The sequence below is a fragment of the Orussus abietinus genome, unplaced genomic scaffold (assembly GCF_000612105.2).
Source record: "Orussus abietinus isolate OABI.00-Male unplaced genomic scaffold, Oabi_2.0 scaffold165, whole genome shotgun sequence".
Classification (NCBI taxonomy): Eukaryota; Metazoa; Arthropoda; class Insecta; order Hymenoptera; family Orussidae; genus Orussus; species Orussus abietinus.
Window position 1 is genome coordinate 8,199 of NW_019394312.1, and position 17,666 is coordinate 25,864.

Consider the following 17,666-nt stretch of genomic DNA (forward strand, 5'->3'; position numbering starts at 1 on the left):
CTACGGATTGAGGATAATCTATGTTATTGAGCGGATGGTCCGAGCCACGGCCTTATAAGTTGTAATCAGTCCAATTTTGGGCCCAGTCATGGGCCGACTTTGGGAGTTGGCCCTATTTCTCCGCATATAATCTGGAGGGTCTCCCAGGTCAGAATTCGGCAGAATTGCAAGGTACCCAACATCGGCATACACGCACCAAATTTACCTATTACACCAGATGGGCTCATCTGCCAATATTCTGTTGCCCAACACAAGTTAGTTGAAATTTCACCATCAACTCTGTACCCATTCACACATCTCTGGGTCACGATTCGACTCTATCAGCAGATCTCTTTCCTATAGTTCCAGGGAGTGAAAACGGTTTCTATGTTCAACTTGAACAGCCGTGTACATTGCACAGTAGAATCTCCATGAAACGCTGAAAAATGGGGTACACAGGTCACGTTTACCCCATAATGCTAAATGAGCGTATTTAATTGCCCCATGCTGCATGCTTGTATGAGTAAGCAAGTACAAGGACCACACTTATGTGAAGAGTTTAGAATTTTTCTACAAAATCACGTGGATTAGGGATAATGTGTTATTGAGCGGCGCGTTCAAATCGCGGTCCATAAGTTGTAACAGATCCAAGATGCCACATGATCGACCGAATTTATCCATTACACGTGGTTTGTCCTGAAAGAATGTCCCGATGATCGCTAATTTCGGTTTCTCTGAAGAGGGGCCGAGAGAGATTTTTTGGCACTGAACACCCCTCTTTGTCATTGATAATTTTTCTTCCCTCTCCAAAACTCTAAAAATACGTTGTTCAGTTTATCCCCACAAGATGTGCGGGTTTCTTCTGCCTGAACACCATTAAAGAAGTTCAATACCCTGATTGAGATTAACTTCCACCTCGGAAGTACCACTTTGTGACACAACAGCACGACATATGTTCATCTGCTCAGGTAATTAAAATTGCGTTATCGGTTCCGTAGCTGTTAACACATCAACAGATTTTGATCCAGCAGATTCCCTTCCTATAATGTATGATATTGGTTTCGGCTTTCAAATAAAAGTACGTCTCCCAGCAGGACCTCCATAGGACATCCCAAAACGGGGGTACACAGGTCGCGATTACCCTATAATGCCGAATGGACGTACTCGATTACCCTATGCCGATGCATATATGCGTAAGCGGGTACGAGGACCAGGTCTAAGTGGAGAGTTTAGAAGGATTCCATTAAATCATATGGATTGGGGATAATATATGTTATTGAGCGGAGCGTTCAAATCGCGCTCTATAAGTTGTAATAAGTCCAATTTCGGGCTCGGTCATGGGCCGACTGGGGCAGGGGGTCTCATGCGGCCGACCCGGCGACCCGGGCCGGATTGGGCCCGATCGGGCCCGGCGGGCCCCGATTGGCAGACACTGGCCAGCAGCGCGGCTCCTCGAACCCGCCACTTACTCGTCAAACGGCCAGCCGGCCTGCCGAAATCACTGCCATTTAGATAATTTGTAATGAATAGGCACGCGGCACACAGGCGCACACGTACGAGGCTCACCTATGCCGCCACGAGGCCCACACTTCTGGGGCCCTAGCCGGGCCGCGGAACCGACCAACGTAGGCAAGCCGACCTAGGCTCGCCCAAATGACAATAGTTTCACCTGTCTCATATATTACAATGGGCCAGACCTCGGGGGCTTTCCTTCGTGGAAAGACGGCATAACTTTGCCTCGGACGGAGAGGGGCCCGCGGACCCAACCGGGACGGGCATAAAGGGGCAGGCCGCGGGATCGCGTGAACACACGCGCCTTCCCGGCCCACCGAGGCGCCATATTGAACCGTACATGGTTCGCCAGGAGGTTCCTTATTAAAAGCGAACCCGCCAATTTACCCGCTGGAGCGGGGATGCCGACCGAGACCCCGTCTTCGTGTACGCATACGCTGAGAGAGGCTACCAACGTCCGCCCGGGATGGGTCTGGCCAACCCGGAGAACCTGATCCCGGCCAGAAATTGCCAACGCTCGATCTGTCCCGATGGGAGGACTCTGCCGGGAATGTTAACCTGGACCATCCCCAGATATCCGAATATTCTTGCATCGCCATCGTGATCCATCAACAGGTGACTTGGAAGTACCACTTCCAGATCTCGCCCCGAAGTATCTGCAAGGAATCGGGTTTCATTAGCTCTTCGTCTTCAGAAATGATGTTGTTCGTCGTCATTCTTAAGGTGATATGTAGAATTTCAATTTTTTTTTAATTTCTTTACAGACCTTTTCAAATGTTTTGTTGTAAAAAGGGAAATTTCAGGAGTTTCAGGACCTACCTTAGGGTCTCTACGTTGTAAAGTTTGATACGATTCGGCACACCCAGGTCGTAGTAAAGTTTCACGTAACTTGCAAACGGTTCAACATTTTTATCCTGATAGATATTGGATGACTGTAGAAAATTCGACGAGTGGCAATTGTTTCATCGTCGAAAGTAGTCGATAACGTTTTACGCTCCGAAATCGGTGGTTCCGGGGAAATCCTTTCATCCCTTCGCGGAGAGGGGCACCGGTTTAATGTTAAATATGCGAATTGTTCTCTCCACGCAAGCAAAGGCACCGGGATAGGAGTTGGGCAAAGTCGACGTGCAAACATGGCCGCGGAATCGGCGTGCAGATTATATGCAGAGGCCGCGGTGTGATTGATATTTGACTAAGCGGTCGGCGATCCATCAAGTGTACAAAAGCGCTCTTTATCCGCGGCTCGCCGCCAGCTACACGTCTCGGCTTCGACTTGCTTGCTTGCACCCCCTCGAAATTCAATTTCATCCCTCCAACTCGGCCAGTACCGCGCGACTGCACAGCACTCGGGAAAGTACCAAATTGACTGGCGATTTTATAGAAGCAAATGACCATAGTGCCACCGAGAATACTTTTTTGATAAGCCCTCTTCAATCCCTAATTTCGGACTATCCGCGTCCACAACATGACTTGCCAACCAAATTGAAATTTTCCCAGCGATCACTTGACATGTCATCGTCCAGTGTCTTTTGAACCTTCATACAAGCCAATGAACATCGGACTGATCTACCTCCACCAGGAATTTAGGATCAACAACCGCCCCAGAAGGACTGGAACAAAATAATTAAGTCAGTTGGGATTTGGACCTTGACACGGTCGTATCACTGAATCTTGTCTCATTAAAATGACCCAAGTGACTAGGGTACCTTGGACTGTTGTGCGATATACGGAATATGGGACCCTTATCATTCGCAAGCCAGCTAAGAATCACTTAGCCCTGCAAATTCAGGAATTATCCAAGGTCTGAACGTAATTAATTATCGAAGAATTGTTGACAATTTGATGAGCATGTAGAATGAGGAGACGGAAATCGTGAATTATTTTCGCATTTCACGCTGATGACACATTCCGAAGTTAGTCCATTCTTGTTGGATCTTACCGCGCGAGATGCGTTGGGGGTCGCCTAATTTCGATTTCCTTTTAATGTTCCAGACGTGCCCAGGATGGAGAAATCGCCGCTTTTGGCCAATGGCTACAATCACCCCCCGACGCATTTAAGCCACATGCAATTTATGCAGCTGGGGGGACACCCAGCCGCGGGCCACACGGCCATCCTATCCCCAGCTAGCATACCCCACCACCTTCAGGCCCAGGCGAGGGCGGAACAGGGCCTTAAGGTGAACCCCAACATGACAAACATGGAGGCGATCGCGAGGTGAGTGGACGAATCTATTTTCACATACGCAAATATATAATCAAGCATCTACTCAAATCTACGTACACTGAAAGCGACGAATCGAGGATCTCTAGGAAGCTAAGCTAAGGAAGATAAGGAGTAGGGATGTTTGAACTATCGCAACCTTCTATAAAAATATATAAAAAATGAGGGATTGCAGAATCGGCGACATCAATCACGGGCGAACGAAGCCGAGAGGCCGAGGATTTATGTGAAGGGTTATTTCAAACGCAATTAGACATACTTTTGCCATCCCGTGGGAATTTTAATGTAGCAGTAAAAGTAAATTCAGTGATAGGTATTGCCCACCAAAGTGGAGTTATGTTAATTACGCCGTCATAATGGGGTATTGCCGATCGGTAGCAGGGTGGAGGTGGATTATTGGTAATTAGCATTGCACACCGAGGTGGAGTTATGTTAATTACCCTGTCATAAGGGGTAACGCTCGGTAAGAGTCTGCCCGGGATTACCATTCGGCCTCGGTTTGTCCGACGATGTTCTTTTCAGGAGAGCAGGGTCTCCTCTTATAATTACGTCCGGGTTATTGGGACGACATCGCGAAACGTAATTAGCATCGGTGGGAACGGGCCTCGGGTAATAAATTAGGCCCGCTTATAGATTTCCGGCGAGCCTTGTCGGCCATTAATGATATATATTTGGGCAATGACGAAGCGCGCCGCAGCGGGAAACATTTTCATTAACCCCGGGGGTGGGACCTGGGGGGTGTAAAACTTAGGAAAGTTCCGCTGCCGGGAAGTGCCGACCACCCCCTGGAAGCCGAGGGGGCGGCAAAACGGGACGCACGTCGACTGAGCATTTAGAAATTGGATTTATTTGTTTTAAGTTCTCCCCCGGTCCGTCCCTTTTCGCTCCGTTTCTCCCCTCCTTCTCGGGGGATGCTCGCGAGGCCAAAAGAATACAACTTTAAGAGGATTCCAGGAGACGGCGAAGCCGTGGAAATCCGAGGGGTCTCGACACTGCTTGATCTCTCTCTTGTGCTCTCCCTTCTACTTCTTCTTGCCTCTTAAGTCCGTTTCCTTACGCGTTCCTCGTTCTTTGGTCATTAGCCAGGTTGGGTTACCGATGAGGTCGCGCCCTTCCGAGGGGACGGACCCACCTTTTTCCCCGTCTTTAAACCCGCCTGGAATTCTCGTAATCCTAATTTTCTGACAGGGGAGAGACTTGGACTGATCCCCCATGATGCTTGATTTTTATGGGACTTATCGATTTCATTTAATTACGCGCTCTCTGCTCCATTTCTTTCACGGTTTCTTTAGGGGCGGTTTAATTAGTCACTTCCTCTTGATATCTTTTTGACACGTTAGGCCTTTTCTGCTTGTTTGCTTTCATTTCTTAGATGCTTGTCATTTTATGATCTCTTTACAGACTGAGTTCCTGATCAAGTTCTTCCCTCTAGAAGGGATGGACGCAGCGTTTCGGTCGTCCTCTTTAAACCCTTTTAAAATTCTCATCATTCTAATTTTCTGACGGTGGAGGAATTCGCAATGAGGATTGATTTGTACGGGACTTATTAGTTCGATTTATTTCGAGTGATGGCATATTTTCTCTTTCGACATATTGGGCGGATAAGCAATTTTCTGTTCAGTTTTCTAGACTCTTTGGGTACTTTCAGGTTCTTTCCAGGTTTTAAGTCCGTTTCCTTCGCCTTTCCTCGTTCTGGGGCCATTAGATTACCGAGTCAGGTTAGCTCAGCACGCCTTGAAGGCAGTTTGTGCTCCATTTGCGGTATGGGCTTGCATGCAACGCGTTGCCCAAACCTAAAAGCTACGAGTCTTGAAAGCAATCTGCATTCCATTTGCAAGATGGACTGGCATGCAACACCTCGTAGCACGAAATGTCTTATCAGGATACAACTGTTACGCCCTACGCAAAAGGTTCCCTATCACGATTCCCCATATTCAGTCTTGACAACCCATTGAATCCTTGTCAGCCACCAGTATTCAAGAAATTCCCTGAAACTCCCGAAGTTTTTCCAGAATTTTGACCAAGGATAAATTGCAATATCAAATTCAAACATTTTTGATGATTTAAATCCCACGATACGATACCAAGCAGAACCCCATCACCGCATCACATCATCAGAGCAAAACTGTTCAGTGGAAGATCACGAATCTCATCCTCCAGCCTCCAGATCCTATCAAATCCTTTCCAGATCCCAACCCCCAAAGTTCTTCAGCAATTCTTACCAAGGATAAGTTACACTTTGAAATTCCATCATTTTAGACAAATTAAATCCCGCGATACGATACCAAGCAAAATCCAATCACTGCGTCACATCATCAGGCCAGAACTCTTCAGTCGAAAGATTGCGTCTCCCGTCCTCCAACCTCTAGATCCTATCAAATCCTTTCCAGATCCCAACCCCCAAAGTTTCCAGGAAACATCCATTAGAAACGCGTTAACAAATGCCGGGATTAGGACGAACAGCTTCTCGGCGGGTCCGGATATATGAGTCCCCGACTTGTCTGTCCTGGCTTTCTGCTGCCGATGGGACCATACCTTAAGGGTGGGTTTACGTGGTTCCAAACCTCAGAAGAAGGTTTAGCTCGCCCCCTACCTTGGAGATAGGCTCAGACACCTCATACACGTTACTCTCCCTTCGCTAGGACATTTCCCAGGAGCAAAATTCGGCTTCAGACCTCAGCCTACCGAGAAAGGCCCTGTCAGCTTGAAGGATGCCGAGATATCCTTGAATTAGTACTCATTCGCTAATCTGAATCATTCAGAAGGCTTAAGGTGCTCTAGAGAGCGAAATAAGGACCCAGCTACCGGGGTAGCTTCCAAGGCAGGGATATAGTTACCGCGAAAATAATTAAATAGCCCAGCATTAGCAACGAGTTACAAGACTCGTCCCTCGCCCAGTACCGATCCGCAAATGAAATTCGACGTGACCCTTCACCGAGAGAGTTATTACTCTAGTAACCGTTATTATACTTGCAGGGGGTCCCACGAAACTCATTAGATTCGTTCTTTCATCCCAATTCGTCCTGTCATGGTCACTGTACATTTCCATGTAATATTCTCACTCGCCATTCTTTTTCTAACAAAGCTCCGTCCCTATCAGTAACATGTCCACTTGTATTGTTTTCTCTAATGTAACTTTATTTCGAAACGATATTTGTGAATGCAGTCTTCATAAATACATAATGCATAAATTTCAATTAATACTAGTCAGAAACGCTGCAGCGCCTAAAATTGTGCATATCTGATAACCACGTGTATCGATTAGCATATTGATAGGAGGCTACGTCCATGCTTGGCAATTACAAATATTTGTTAAACCAAAATTAAATCGCTATATTTACCCTATACTTCATGTATCAGCCTTTGATTTACGTGATTTGTTAGTAAATGATAGGATTTTATTGACGAGTCGGGTTTAATAATTAGCAACATGTCAAGGGTGGTTAGGTATGCTCGAATTCACCTCAGTAATCGAACATGACTAAAAGTGATCTTAAAGAGGAATTAACACTGGATTTTCAACGACAGACATTGAAATTATTTTTTTTATACTGCAAAACAGTTGAAATAAAAATAGAAATAAACGGGTAGGGTTAATTTCATGGTACATTTGTGAGATATCTAAGGGATGTTCCACGATTTTGGGGCTGATTCGCGAGAATTTGGGTATTTACTTCGCCGATGTTTCAAGATATGGATACATAACGCAACAATATAAAGACACGCGCACACGCACACGTCGTGGGGATGGGAAGGCGGCACCACACGTTCCGCATTATGATTTCAGCGCTTTGCTTTTAATTAAAATGCAAATCTATCGTGGCAGAGGAGCGAGAGATCGGGAGGTAAGACGGATTACGTCTGGGGGTGCCACGACAAACACCGGAATATGATTAATTCAACGCAACCCCATCCCGACCCAGCATCCACGATCTCTCCGGACCTTCGCCTCCACCTTCCACCTCTGCCCAACCTCCTGTCCGTTTCTGGCCAAGCTCCCATGTATCTTCCGCTAAATAAATACGAGCTTCCACCGCTCTTGAGGGGGTTGTTTCGGAAGGATTCGGAAGTTACCCTGACCGAGGGTGGAGCGAGTCAATTATTTTTCGGCGCCACGGAAGGCGCCTCCACCCTAGGAAAAAGTAAAAAGAAAAATCGCTAAAATATGATTTCTTTAGTATAGGAATCTTGAAACGACGAACGAGTACCGGAGAATAGTACAATGGGGACTGTGGATACATTTCGTGATTTTTTCATATTTCTTAGATAAGCCTAGGTTAGTTTTTTGTTATCTTGGTCTACCCCAACATCCATGACCACTCGACCATTTCTGCTTCCCCTGTTTTGAATTATCTTTAGCTTATCGTTGGTACAGTTGCAAGTGGCTTTCTGGCAGAGAAATGCTCTCCTGGTCCTTTCGGGGGTTGGTTCGAAACGGATTTGGGGTTGCAGGTGGGAGGGGGTGGAAAGTGTAACGGGAAGTCCTCTTGAAAAGAGTCCAGGAAGTGTCGCTGGATGATCCTTCAGGCAGCAGCCCTCGAGGAGGCCGCGGGGGGTGCGACTCCACCCTTACGTAGACTTTTTACCCCGTCACGGGGGTGGAGAGAGGGTGACCAAGGAGCCTTCGGGATAGTCTCGGGATATTTTTTAATCAGAGACTTCAAAGCTCTGGCGAAACGATCGAATGAAAAGGCCGCGAGTCTGGAGATGGGCGGACGAAAAAACGAGAGCACATCCCCTCATCCACCCTTAATCAGTCCCTCCGACGTCCCTCGTCGCGGATCGTCTCGATGGTGAGGGTGGAATTACTAATTCGGCTCTGGGTCATAATCAATGCGTTTACTTTATCATTTAGCTCGTCCGAGGACGAGTCGGCGCCTTTAAGCGCGTCCAGGGGTAGCTCGGCTCCGGGAAATCTCTGATAATATTTATATGGATCGAAAGTCTGGATAAAATAAAAAATAAAATCTCGAGGGTACGGACTTTTCATCTTGGATATTGATTAGGCTTCTATACTTCAATATACCCACATCCACCTATGTTAAATTTTCTTGCAAACATTTCCTGACAATTAATGATCACTCAATAATCGCGATTATTGTCGTCTAATCACAAGGATTCAGGGTGTAATGTATTAATCAACCAAAGAACGAACTCAAAAGCGACGACTCAAATTATTTTATCAGTGCCATGATTACCACCACCTACACATTATTCACCGAATTATCATGCATCTTTTAATCAGAAGTTAATGATCACTCAAGGATCATCGATCCTTTTTGTCTAATCACCGCGATACAGGGTGTAATATAATAATTATACATAATACTAACTAGAAATGAAATATAAAAAGTGGCACGTCCACAGTCCACCCCGCGGATGTACCGACCCCCCCACAGGACTTTCCCGCGAATCCTGGGGCGCTTCTAGGGGGTGCGTAACCCCAATGCCCTGTGCGATTGTTAACCCTTTACCCCTTTCTGCCCTTAGGTCGACGGGGATTTGGGAGAACTGCCGAGCGGCGTACGAGGACATCGTGAAACATCTGGAAAGGTAGGTCAGCTCGTTCTTTTCCGGAACAGCGTTAGGGGTAGTTTTCGCCCTCCCGGCCTCTCGACTGGGCGTCACCCTCGAAAAGTGGCGGGGCTACAGGTGTCACCGAGCCATTAGTCTGTGCCATGACTATGTGCCCTCGAAATCGAAAAAAAGTACCCAATCAAAAACGCGTTACGCAGGCGAGGAAAGCCCACCCCTTACCCCCTAGAAATTATTCTGAATTACCGAGAAAAATCGGGAATTCCCTGCGTCCCTGCACAAGCCCCTTTCGATTTCATCCACTTTGGGCCTCGACATGTAAAAGATATATATTTTTTTTTTATAAATAAAAATGCGATCACAGTACCATTGTTGCATTATTGGGGGGTCTGCAATCTGCATCATTGTACTCTGTCGAGTTTGCGATTACGTCGTTGCATTTATTTCGGGCATATAATTATATTTTTGCATTCTGTCATGTCTTCGGTATTGCGATCTTTCAGAACTACGGCGCCTATTGTTACCGTGTTGATTTTCGTGAATTAAGAAATTTGTTTGATAGCAGCTTCGCCGACGGAGACATTTATTAACATTCTCGTCACCGTATTTAAGGTGAAGTGAAACATCCCTCAAATCAGTCGATTCGAATACAACACTTTTTTTTAAGGGTATTAGACCAAACTGTTCGAAACTTTGACACATCACTCCTGACCATCTAAGAATTGTCCTGACACATTGAAAATTTGGATTTTTCAAAAAAATTTTTTAACTCAGTCCAGGCCAGAACCAAAATGGCGTCGAGCTCTCATATTTCGATCGATATACAATTATCGAAGGCTCTGATATGAGAATCGAAAGGGTCAGGACAATTTTACGACAATTTAGAACACTCTGGTAATCGATAAACTCGCATTTGAACGGGATAAAGGCAAAAAAAGTGTTGTATTCGCTTCTTTGCTAAAACGATGGTAATACGAGGTCTCGGAGTGAAAATTTAATTGACCTGGAAATCACAGATGGCGCAGGGGGTCCCTCCGCAGTCAATTAGGGCCCCAGGAGGCATGAATCCAGAGGATTTCTGGAATTTTACTTCGATTTCTTTATAATTATTGTACGAAAACGACAGGTGGAGTATGCCATTTGGTACAATACACAATATAATTCGACCCAGCTGTCAATATAAAAACGAACGTCGGCAACGTAGGCATTTAGAAAAATCCTCTTTATCGACGTTGATCAAGTTCCTCGACGTGTTTCACTTCACCTTAAGTTTGTGTCTCATGATGGAAGCTATCGGCGGGACATTTATTTGCGATAACACCGATACCCCGCGGACCGTGCGGATCGTTTGCGGAGGATCGGATGGCGAGGTTTTCCGGATGTCTCTGTTTCCCTTTCTCTCTTCCTATCCCTCGATCTCTGTTTCCGGCATTCACCCAACGCTCTCCCTTCGATAAATCATCATTAGTGGGCATCGAGTTCCCGCTCGGTTTAAACTCCGACATGTTAAGTTCGACTCCGGCGCAGCATCCCCGCTGTTATCACGGGATATTATCAGCTCGTTCTGTCATCCCGACGAAATCAAGAGAACGTTCCATTGCGAAGTCAGAAACCCTGTAATCGGTTAAAATCTGAGATTCTCACCCTAGCGTTCAATGAATCACGTTGCACTTCCGATAAATTGTAATTATGGGCATCTATTACCACGGAATATTATCAGCTCGCTTTATCATCTCGACAAAGTCAAGGGAATGTATTGTATCCAACATACTGTAAAAAAAAAAACGAACCCTTAATCAATTGAATTAAAAGGAATTTAAAAAATATCCATCAACCGCGTCTGTTGACTTTGATACGATTTTTGATAACGCTCGTGCATCTTTTATTGTACTTCGTCTCCATTGTTTGCAGCGTCCATTATTATTTAAATCGAACCAACATGAGTCCTCCCGATACGGGGGGCAACGTCAAATTTTTACAACGTATCTGTCTGCCTATCTGTTCGCCCCTCTCCTCCCATTCGCTCTTCTGTCTTCCTCCCCGACTCTGCTTCTCTCTTTTGCAGCATCCGATGCATCACGTTGCACCTCCGACAAATTATCATTAGCAGGCATCCGTTATCGCGGGATATTATCAGTTCATTCCGTCATCCCGACAAAATCAAGGGAACGTTCCGTCCCTTCGCTGAAAAATCATGAATCGGTCCAATTTTACGGGAATAAAAAACACATCATTCATATTATCAGCTCAGTTAGTCATCCCGACAAAATCAAGGGAACGTTCCGTCATACCGTCAACAAAGAGAACCCTTAACCAGTTAAAATTGTAAGGAATTTAAAAAACATCCATCAACCGCGTTCGCAGACATTAAAATCATTTTTGATAACGCCCATGCGTCTTTTATAGCACTTCATCTCCATTGTTTGGAGCGCCCATTATTATTTAAATCGAACCAACGCGAGTCGGGGGGCAACGTCAAATTTTTGTCTCGTATCTGTCTGTCTATTTGTTACCCCCCTCCCCCGGTCTGTGTCTTTCTCCATGTCTCTGCCTCTCTCTCTTACTCTGCCATTCGATGCATCACGTTGCACTTCCGATAAATCAGCATTAGAGGCGTCGAATTTCCGGCCGGGCGACGGGCCGAGTCCGCGACCTGACGCCGGTAATACCGACATGATTTGTGCGGTGCGGCCGAGAGCGCGCGGAAAACGCACGCGCCGGCCTCCCGTGATCCTAACCACTTGTCACTTCACGCGACGCAGATCATCGCCGCGACGTGTCCGTCCATCATTCGGGGATTAAATCATCGGTCGGACCCGACCCGAAGTCCGGGACTACCCTGTCTACCCTTTCGCCCCCGGAAGTGCGATTCAGCCCCTCCTTTTAGATCCTTTTTAACCCCCTTAATTCGCCGAGGCGATGCAAGGGAGGACGCCGTGGCGGAAACGGCTCCAGAGGAAGATTTCATCGGGGTGGATGGAGATGATGTTGGGGTAGGAAATTATCTAATACGTTTAGGGACGATAATAGTGGGATTTCTCCGGCTTGAGAGAGTTTTTCCATTTATACCGATGGCGGAGGAAATTCAGGACATTTTTGTTATTACTAGGAATTGTACTTGAAACTTGGGATGGTGTGAGTTGGAATGATCGGAATGACTTCACGTGCTTGAATGGATTTTTAGGGTCACATTGTTGGTGCAGAAAATCGGGGACGTTTGAGATAAGACGTCAAATTTATAATTTTACTCCAACCTTATGTACTAAAAGTGTATGAATTTTTTTTTTTAACCGTGCATAATTCACCCCGAGAAATCACGGAAACCGGGAATGGTTTGTTTGGCAGCAACGTTCTATGGGAATGATTGTTGTTGCCACAGTTTTTGTGATTTGTTCCGGGCCTGCTTGTGAACTCGTTAGTAAGGCTTATCAGGTAGACCCTGCCTTAGGCCCTGAAAAATCTGTCCTAAGTGAGATTCGCACCTGAGAGACTTCACGGTGCAAGCGATGCCGTTTGCACATGTTTTTAAATGTATTTGGTGCGAAACTCTACCGAGTTTCCTGACGAGCGTAACCGTTGGCTTATCGAAGGCCATGTAAAAATGAGAACTTCCGATATATATGTTACCGTGAATGACCGAAATTGGAGAATGTCGACTTTCACCGGTGAATGTCAACAGATACCAAATACGTCGGTGAAAGATCGAATATTTCATTACATTGTTGTACATTCGGACCCTCTCCAGTGTGTGTCAACATCACACACCGGTGAATGTCAACATTTACCGGTGTAAGTCAGAAATAAGGGTATTTAGCAAATATTTCGGACATACACTAAGCGACTATGTGAATGTTGACATTTACCGGTGAAAGTCGACATTCTTCAGATTTCGGTGTTTCACTGTAACATACACATATTGTAACCGCCACATTTGCAACGAAATCCAGCAGTTAGGCACCCCAGAGGGGCGGAATAAAGTCCATTCGTCCCCGAGGAGGTCGCAGGGGTGGCGCGGACGTTAATCGGGCGAGAAGTCCAGCGCAAACCCGGCAGGGCGAGAAGCGATTTCCAATTCAAAGGCAATGACCACTCACCCCGTCTCTCTATTTGGCCTTCGGCCTCGCGAGCGTCGCCGGACAAACGCGTATTGTGATTCGATCCTTTGACCGAGCCGCGATCGCCCCCCTGGGGGAATTCGCGCCCGATAGGACGGATCGCGGCGCCCAGGGCGCCCTTTCCACCCCCCGGGCGGACCGGGCGGAAAGGGGCGCGAACGCACCCCCTGAATATTCATGGGCTGAACCTCCCCAGACGGAATCGGACTTGTTGCGACTGACACTGATGTAAACCTTTGTTTATCCGCCACCCCCTCTCGGGGTGGCCACCCCGAGCTCTCTCGCGAGGCCCGTCCGCCCGTTTAGCCGCGAGTTAAAGTCTGATTAATCGTTGGCCCCGGGGTTATTAATTGTTTGTCCTTTTGATTTCGCAAGCCTCGGCTCTCCCCGTCTCTCTTTCTCTCTCTCTGACGGGGTTGACACCCCTCCGGACCGCGTCTGATCCCCCGATTTGTTCCGGTTAATCCGCCCGGGCGTCGCGGCCGACTTCCGCGTCCGGATTCGCGAAGGGTTATTTATGACGTTTGCGTTTACGCAGTTCATTTAATTAAACCCTTCCTCCTGGAGGCCGACTGTATCAAGGCCCGCGCCCTGAGATTAAGGGGATTTTTCGGATTCCTTGGTACCCTTATGGAATTAGAATATCTTTTTCATAAGGGGTGGCGATAAGGGGTAGCCAGCTCCGCTGACAAGTATTAATCTCTTCCCCTCTGCATTGAAAACTGTCAATTTTATATGTATTTTCTAATTGTAAGTTCGAAATATCTATTTGGGGTTGTCAAAAATTAAAAGTCTATATTAACTTGGGGGTAGGGATGCAGTCTCCTTTCTTTTTTACAAGGTACTTTTTCTCAGGAATAGTGTACCCTTTTATAGTATATGTGGCTTTAAGGGCGGAGGATGGTCAAGGATATATCGACAGGAAAATACGAGGATGCTTTGCCGGTATCGGTTTTCCGATTTCCGATTTAATGCACGCATCTTATGACGTAGTCGCACTTAGATTGTAATCGTGGAGTCGAGGGTGGTTTTAAGAGAGAGGGTGGTCGGTCATATATCGGCAGGAAAATCCAAGGATGTTTATCTGCCATCGATTTTCCCTTTTCCCTCATTAGCGACAGAACTCGCGTACCTTGTGAGGGGTGGCCGATGTGCCGAAGCCGCCCCGAAGCTACCCCGAAGCTACCTCGAAGCTACCCCCTCCGTAAGTAAGTAATATTAATGGTCTCCCACGGAACGGCCGGTATCAATGCGCGACTTCGCTAATGTCGGCTTCCTGGCTTTAAAACCACCCCGTCATTCCGGCATAATTCGCGCGCATTGTCGTCCCCCGGGCAGCCCTTATCCAGCCCTCTCCTTTCCTCCGGGGGTGCTTCTTATCGTCGGCCTTTTCCGCCGGAATTTCTCCCGGCCACCCCCTTTCCTCCCTTTCGCTCTCGTCCGAGATCCCGAGGACGTCATTAATTACGTCGACGGCGACGTCTTATCGGGAAAGACATCTGCTGGAAAATAATATTCATAAAGTTGAGCCGGTGCCGTCGTTACCGACTAAGAGGGTGGCGTCGGGGAGGGCAAGGCGCCGGGGAGACTTCCTCCCTTAACGGCCCACTTCGCGATCGCGGCTCGGGGGTGATTGCCAATGAAATACGAAGATGTCCCGTTAAGACACCCCCGGACACCCTCCTTGGGATTTGGCGTATCGCGGGACGACTCACGGCTTACGGCTTTCGCGCCTTTCACGGGAGATATGTCCCGAGAAATGGGACTAATCTTCCGGGGGATGACGGGGGTGGGACGGCGACGGTTAATCCGAAATACAATTTTTTTTTATTTTGAGTGGTTTGAAGTAGGTTTTTCGTTGAGTAAGGGCTTTGGAATTGCTTAGGACCTTGGGATTTCTTAGGACCACGATGAAAGGTGTTGGAACCCTCACGTAATGTACTTTCCACGTAATGTAGCCAACCTCCCTTTGGTCCCAAACTCTATTTGGGCCTCAAACTCTCTAACTCCCCCAAATACACACTCTTTATCACGCATCCGACTTCCGTAAAGATCCTCCAGCCCCTACACACGGCTCAGGTCCATCACGCGGATGCTGAGCCCCTACACACGGCTCAGGTCCATCACGCGGATGCTGATCCTTAGGACCATGACGAAATGTGTTGGGACCCCCACGTAATGTACTTTCCGCGTAATGTAGCCAACCTCACTTTGGTCCCAAATTCCAGTTAGGCCTCAAAGTCTCTAACTCCCCCAAGTACACACTCTTTATCACGCATCCGACTTCCGTAAAGATCCTCCAGCCCCTACACACGGCTCAGGTCCATCACGCGGATGCTGATCCTTAGGACCATGACGAAATGTGTTGGGACCCCCATATAATGTACTTTCCGCGTAATGTAGTCAACCACCCTTTGGTCCCAAACTCTATTTGGGCCTCAAAGTCTCTAACTATCCCCAAATACACACTCTTTATCACGCATCCAACTTCGGTAAAGATCCTCCAACCCCTACACACGGCTTAGGTCCATCACGCGGATGCCGATCCTTAGGACCATGACGAAATGTGTTGGGACCCCCATGCAATGTATTTACCGCGTAATGTAGCCAACCTCCCTTTGGTCCCAAACTCTATTTGGGCCTCAAACTCTCCATCTCCCCCAAGTACGCAATCTCCATAACGCGTCCACCTTCCGTGAAGATCCTCCAGCTCCTGCACACCACTTGAGTCCGCCACGCGGATGCGGATCCTCCGGACCATGACGGCCGGGGTTGGGACTGGCCGGGGGGCGCTCGCCCGGAGAAAACCGCCCCCCGGTGACGGTAATTACCAGATCACGTTGCAACCGCTGACAAGTTGAAGCCGAGCACGGTGTGCCGGCGCACACGTCGGGTATTAATCATAATGCGGATGCGCTTGCGTGCTGAGCGCCGCGTACACGCGCGTCGCCCGCAACCGCGTGCGATGACGTTGCGCGTGCAGTGCGCAAACGCAACGGCGCGGACGGTTCGTTTGAGGGCAATTAGCGCTAAATCTGGTATACTCTGGCAAAGGCTAAGCACCGATAATTTTTTTTTCCTCGAGGAGGAGATCGTCATGCTAGAATTCACAGTTTCCCGGGAAGAGGCTCTTCTGAATAATTCCCAACGATTATCCTTTAATATGTCGATTTTTCATGCTCGTTGCTGCTACCTTCCCACGTCTTACATCAACCCCTCCAATTGAAAACCCTGTTAAAAATTCCCAATAAACCACAATGAATAAGAACTAGGCATCACGGGTGTAATTGCAAGTTTAATGAGTGAATTAGGTAAATATCCCCGTGGGTGAAGGTTTAATTCTAAGGGGAGATTTTGAAATATCGTTTTTTTGCTGGGGCTCTGGGGCTGAGGGATGTGGGACGCTTTAAGAGGTGGGAAGTTAATCGCCGAGGTGCGTGGAAGAGGTTCCCTTTTTAGGCTCATCCTGTGGTATCGATATCCATATGTTATGGAAATCCCTATATGCTGCGAGGCGACAATTAGCCCTTGCCAATTTCGGGATCTCTTGACGGCGCACACAGTAAGCGGGTCGCAAAATATGGCGAGGTCCTAACGACGCGGATCGTCGACGAACTCGTTTGGTCCTCGCGGGGTGCACCGTCGAATGCTCATCCCGGCCGCGACAGATTAATGTTCATAGCTAATGAAAAGTGATATAAAACCGGGACCGGTAGCCGGTAGTCGAGCGTTAACGCACTTGTTACATCAACGGTAAATCTTTCGACTCGTAAACTTCTCGGGGCGCGAGTCAAACGACTAGCGGGAGAGAGGGAACACCTCCGGGGACCCCGAGGAGCGTCGCGACGTCAACCCCAAGAAGAACGACGTTCTCCGACGAGTGGAGAAGACCCTAAGAGGCGTTCCAGGAGAGGGGGAGAAAGAGCCCAAGAAACCCGGGATTTCTCAAAGAGGGGAAAAGACTCGAAAACCGGATGCCAAAGAGAAACGAGGACCCCGTGAAAATCCGCTCTAAAAAAGAAAACCCCATAAAGAACGTCAAATTTAAAAAGAAAAAGAGGGAAAATGCCCAGGGAAAGTCCAGGTTTCCAATGAGCGTCGGTTTCAAAAATGGAGAAGAGACTTTGGGAAGGGTTTAAGGTGAAGTGAAACCCCTGTTAAAGTCAGTCGACTCGAATAGAACACTTTTTTTTATGGGTATTGGATCGAACCGTATGAAACTTTGACGCGTGACTCGTGAGCATCTAGGAATTATACTGACACTTTCAAAATTTGGATCTTCTCCATCCACTCCATCCTGCAAA

General features: G+C 47.5%; 1 protein-coding gene across 1 annotated transcript in view; it reads left to right on the forward strand.

Moving 5' to 3' along the window:
• Window positions 1-217: 217 nt before the first annotated feature.
• The window catches only part of LOC105694410 (dachshund homolog 2), a 150,827-nt gene continuing 133,378 nt past the window's right edge, over window positions 218-17,666 (forward strand). Inside the window, exons 1-3 of the mRNA XM_023431732.1 lie at window positions 218-254; window positions 3,484-3,706; window positions 9,203-9,265. Of these exons, the coding sequence (XP_023287500.1) occupies window positions 218-254; window positions 3,484-3,706; window positions 9,203-9,265 (323 nt within the window). The remainder of the gene's footprint in view (window positions 255-3,483; window positions 3,707-9,202; window positions 9,266-17,666) is intronic.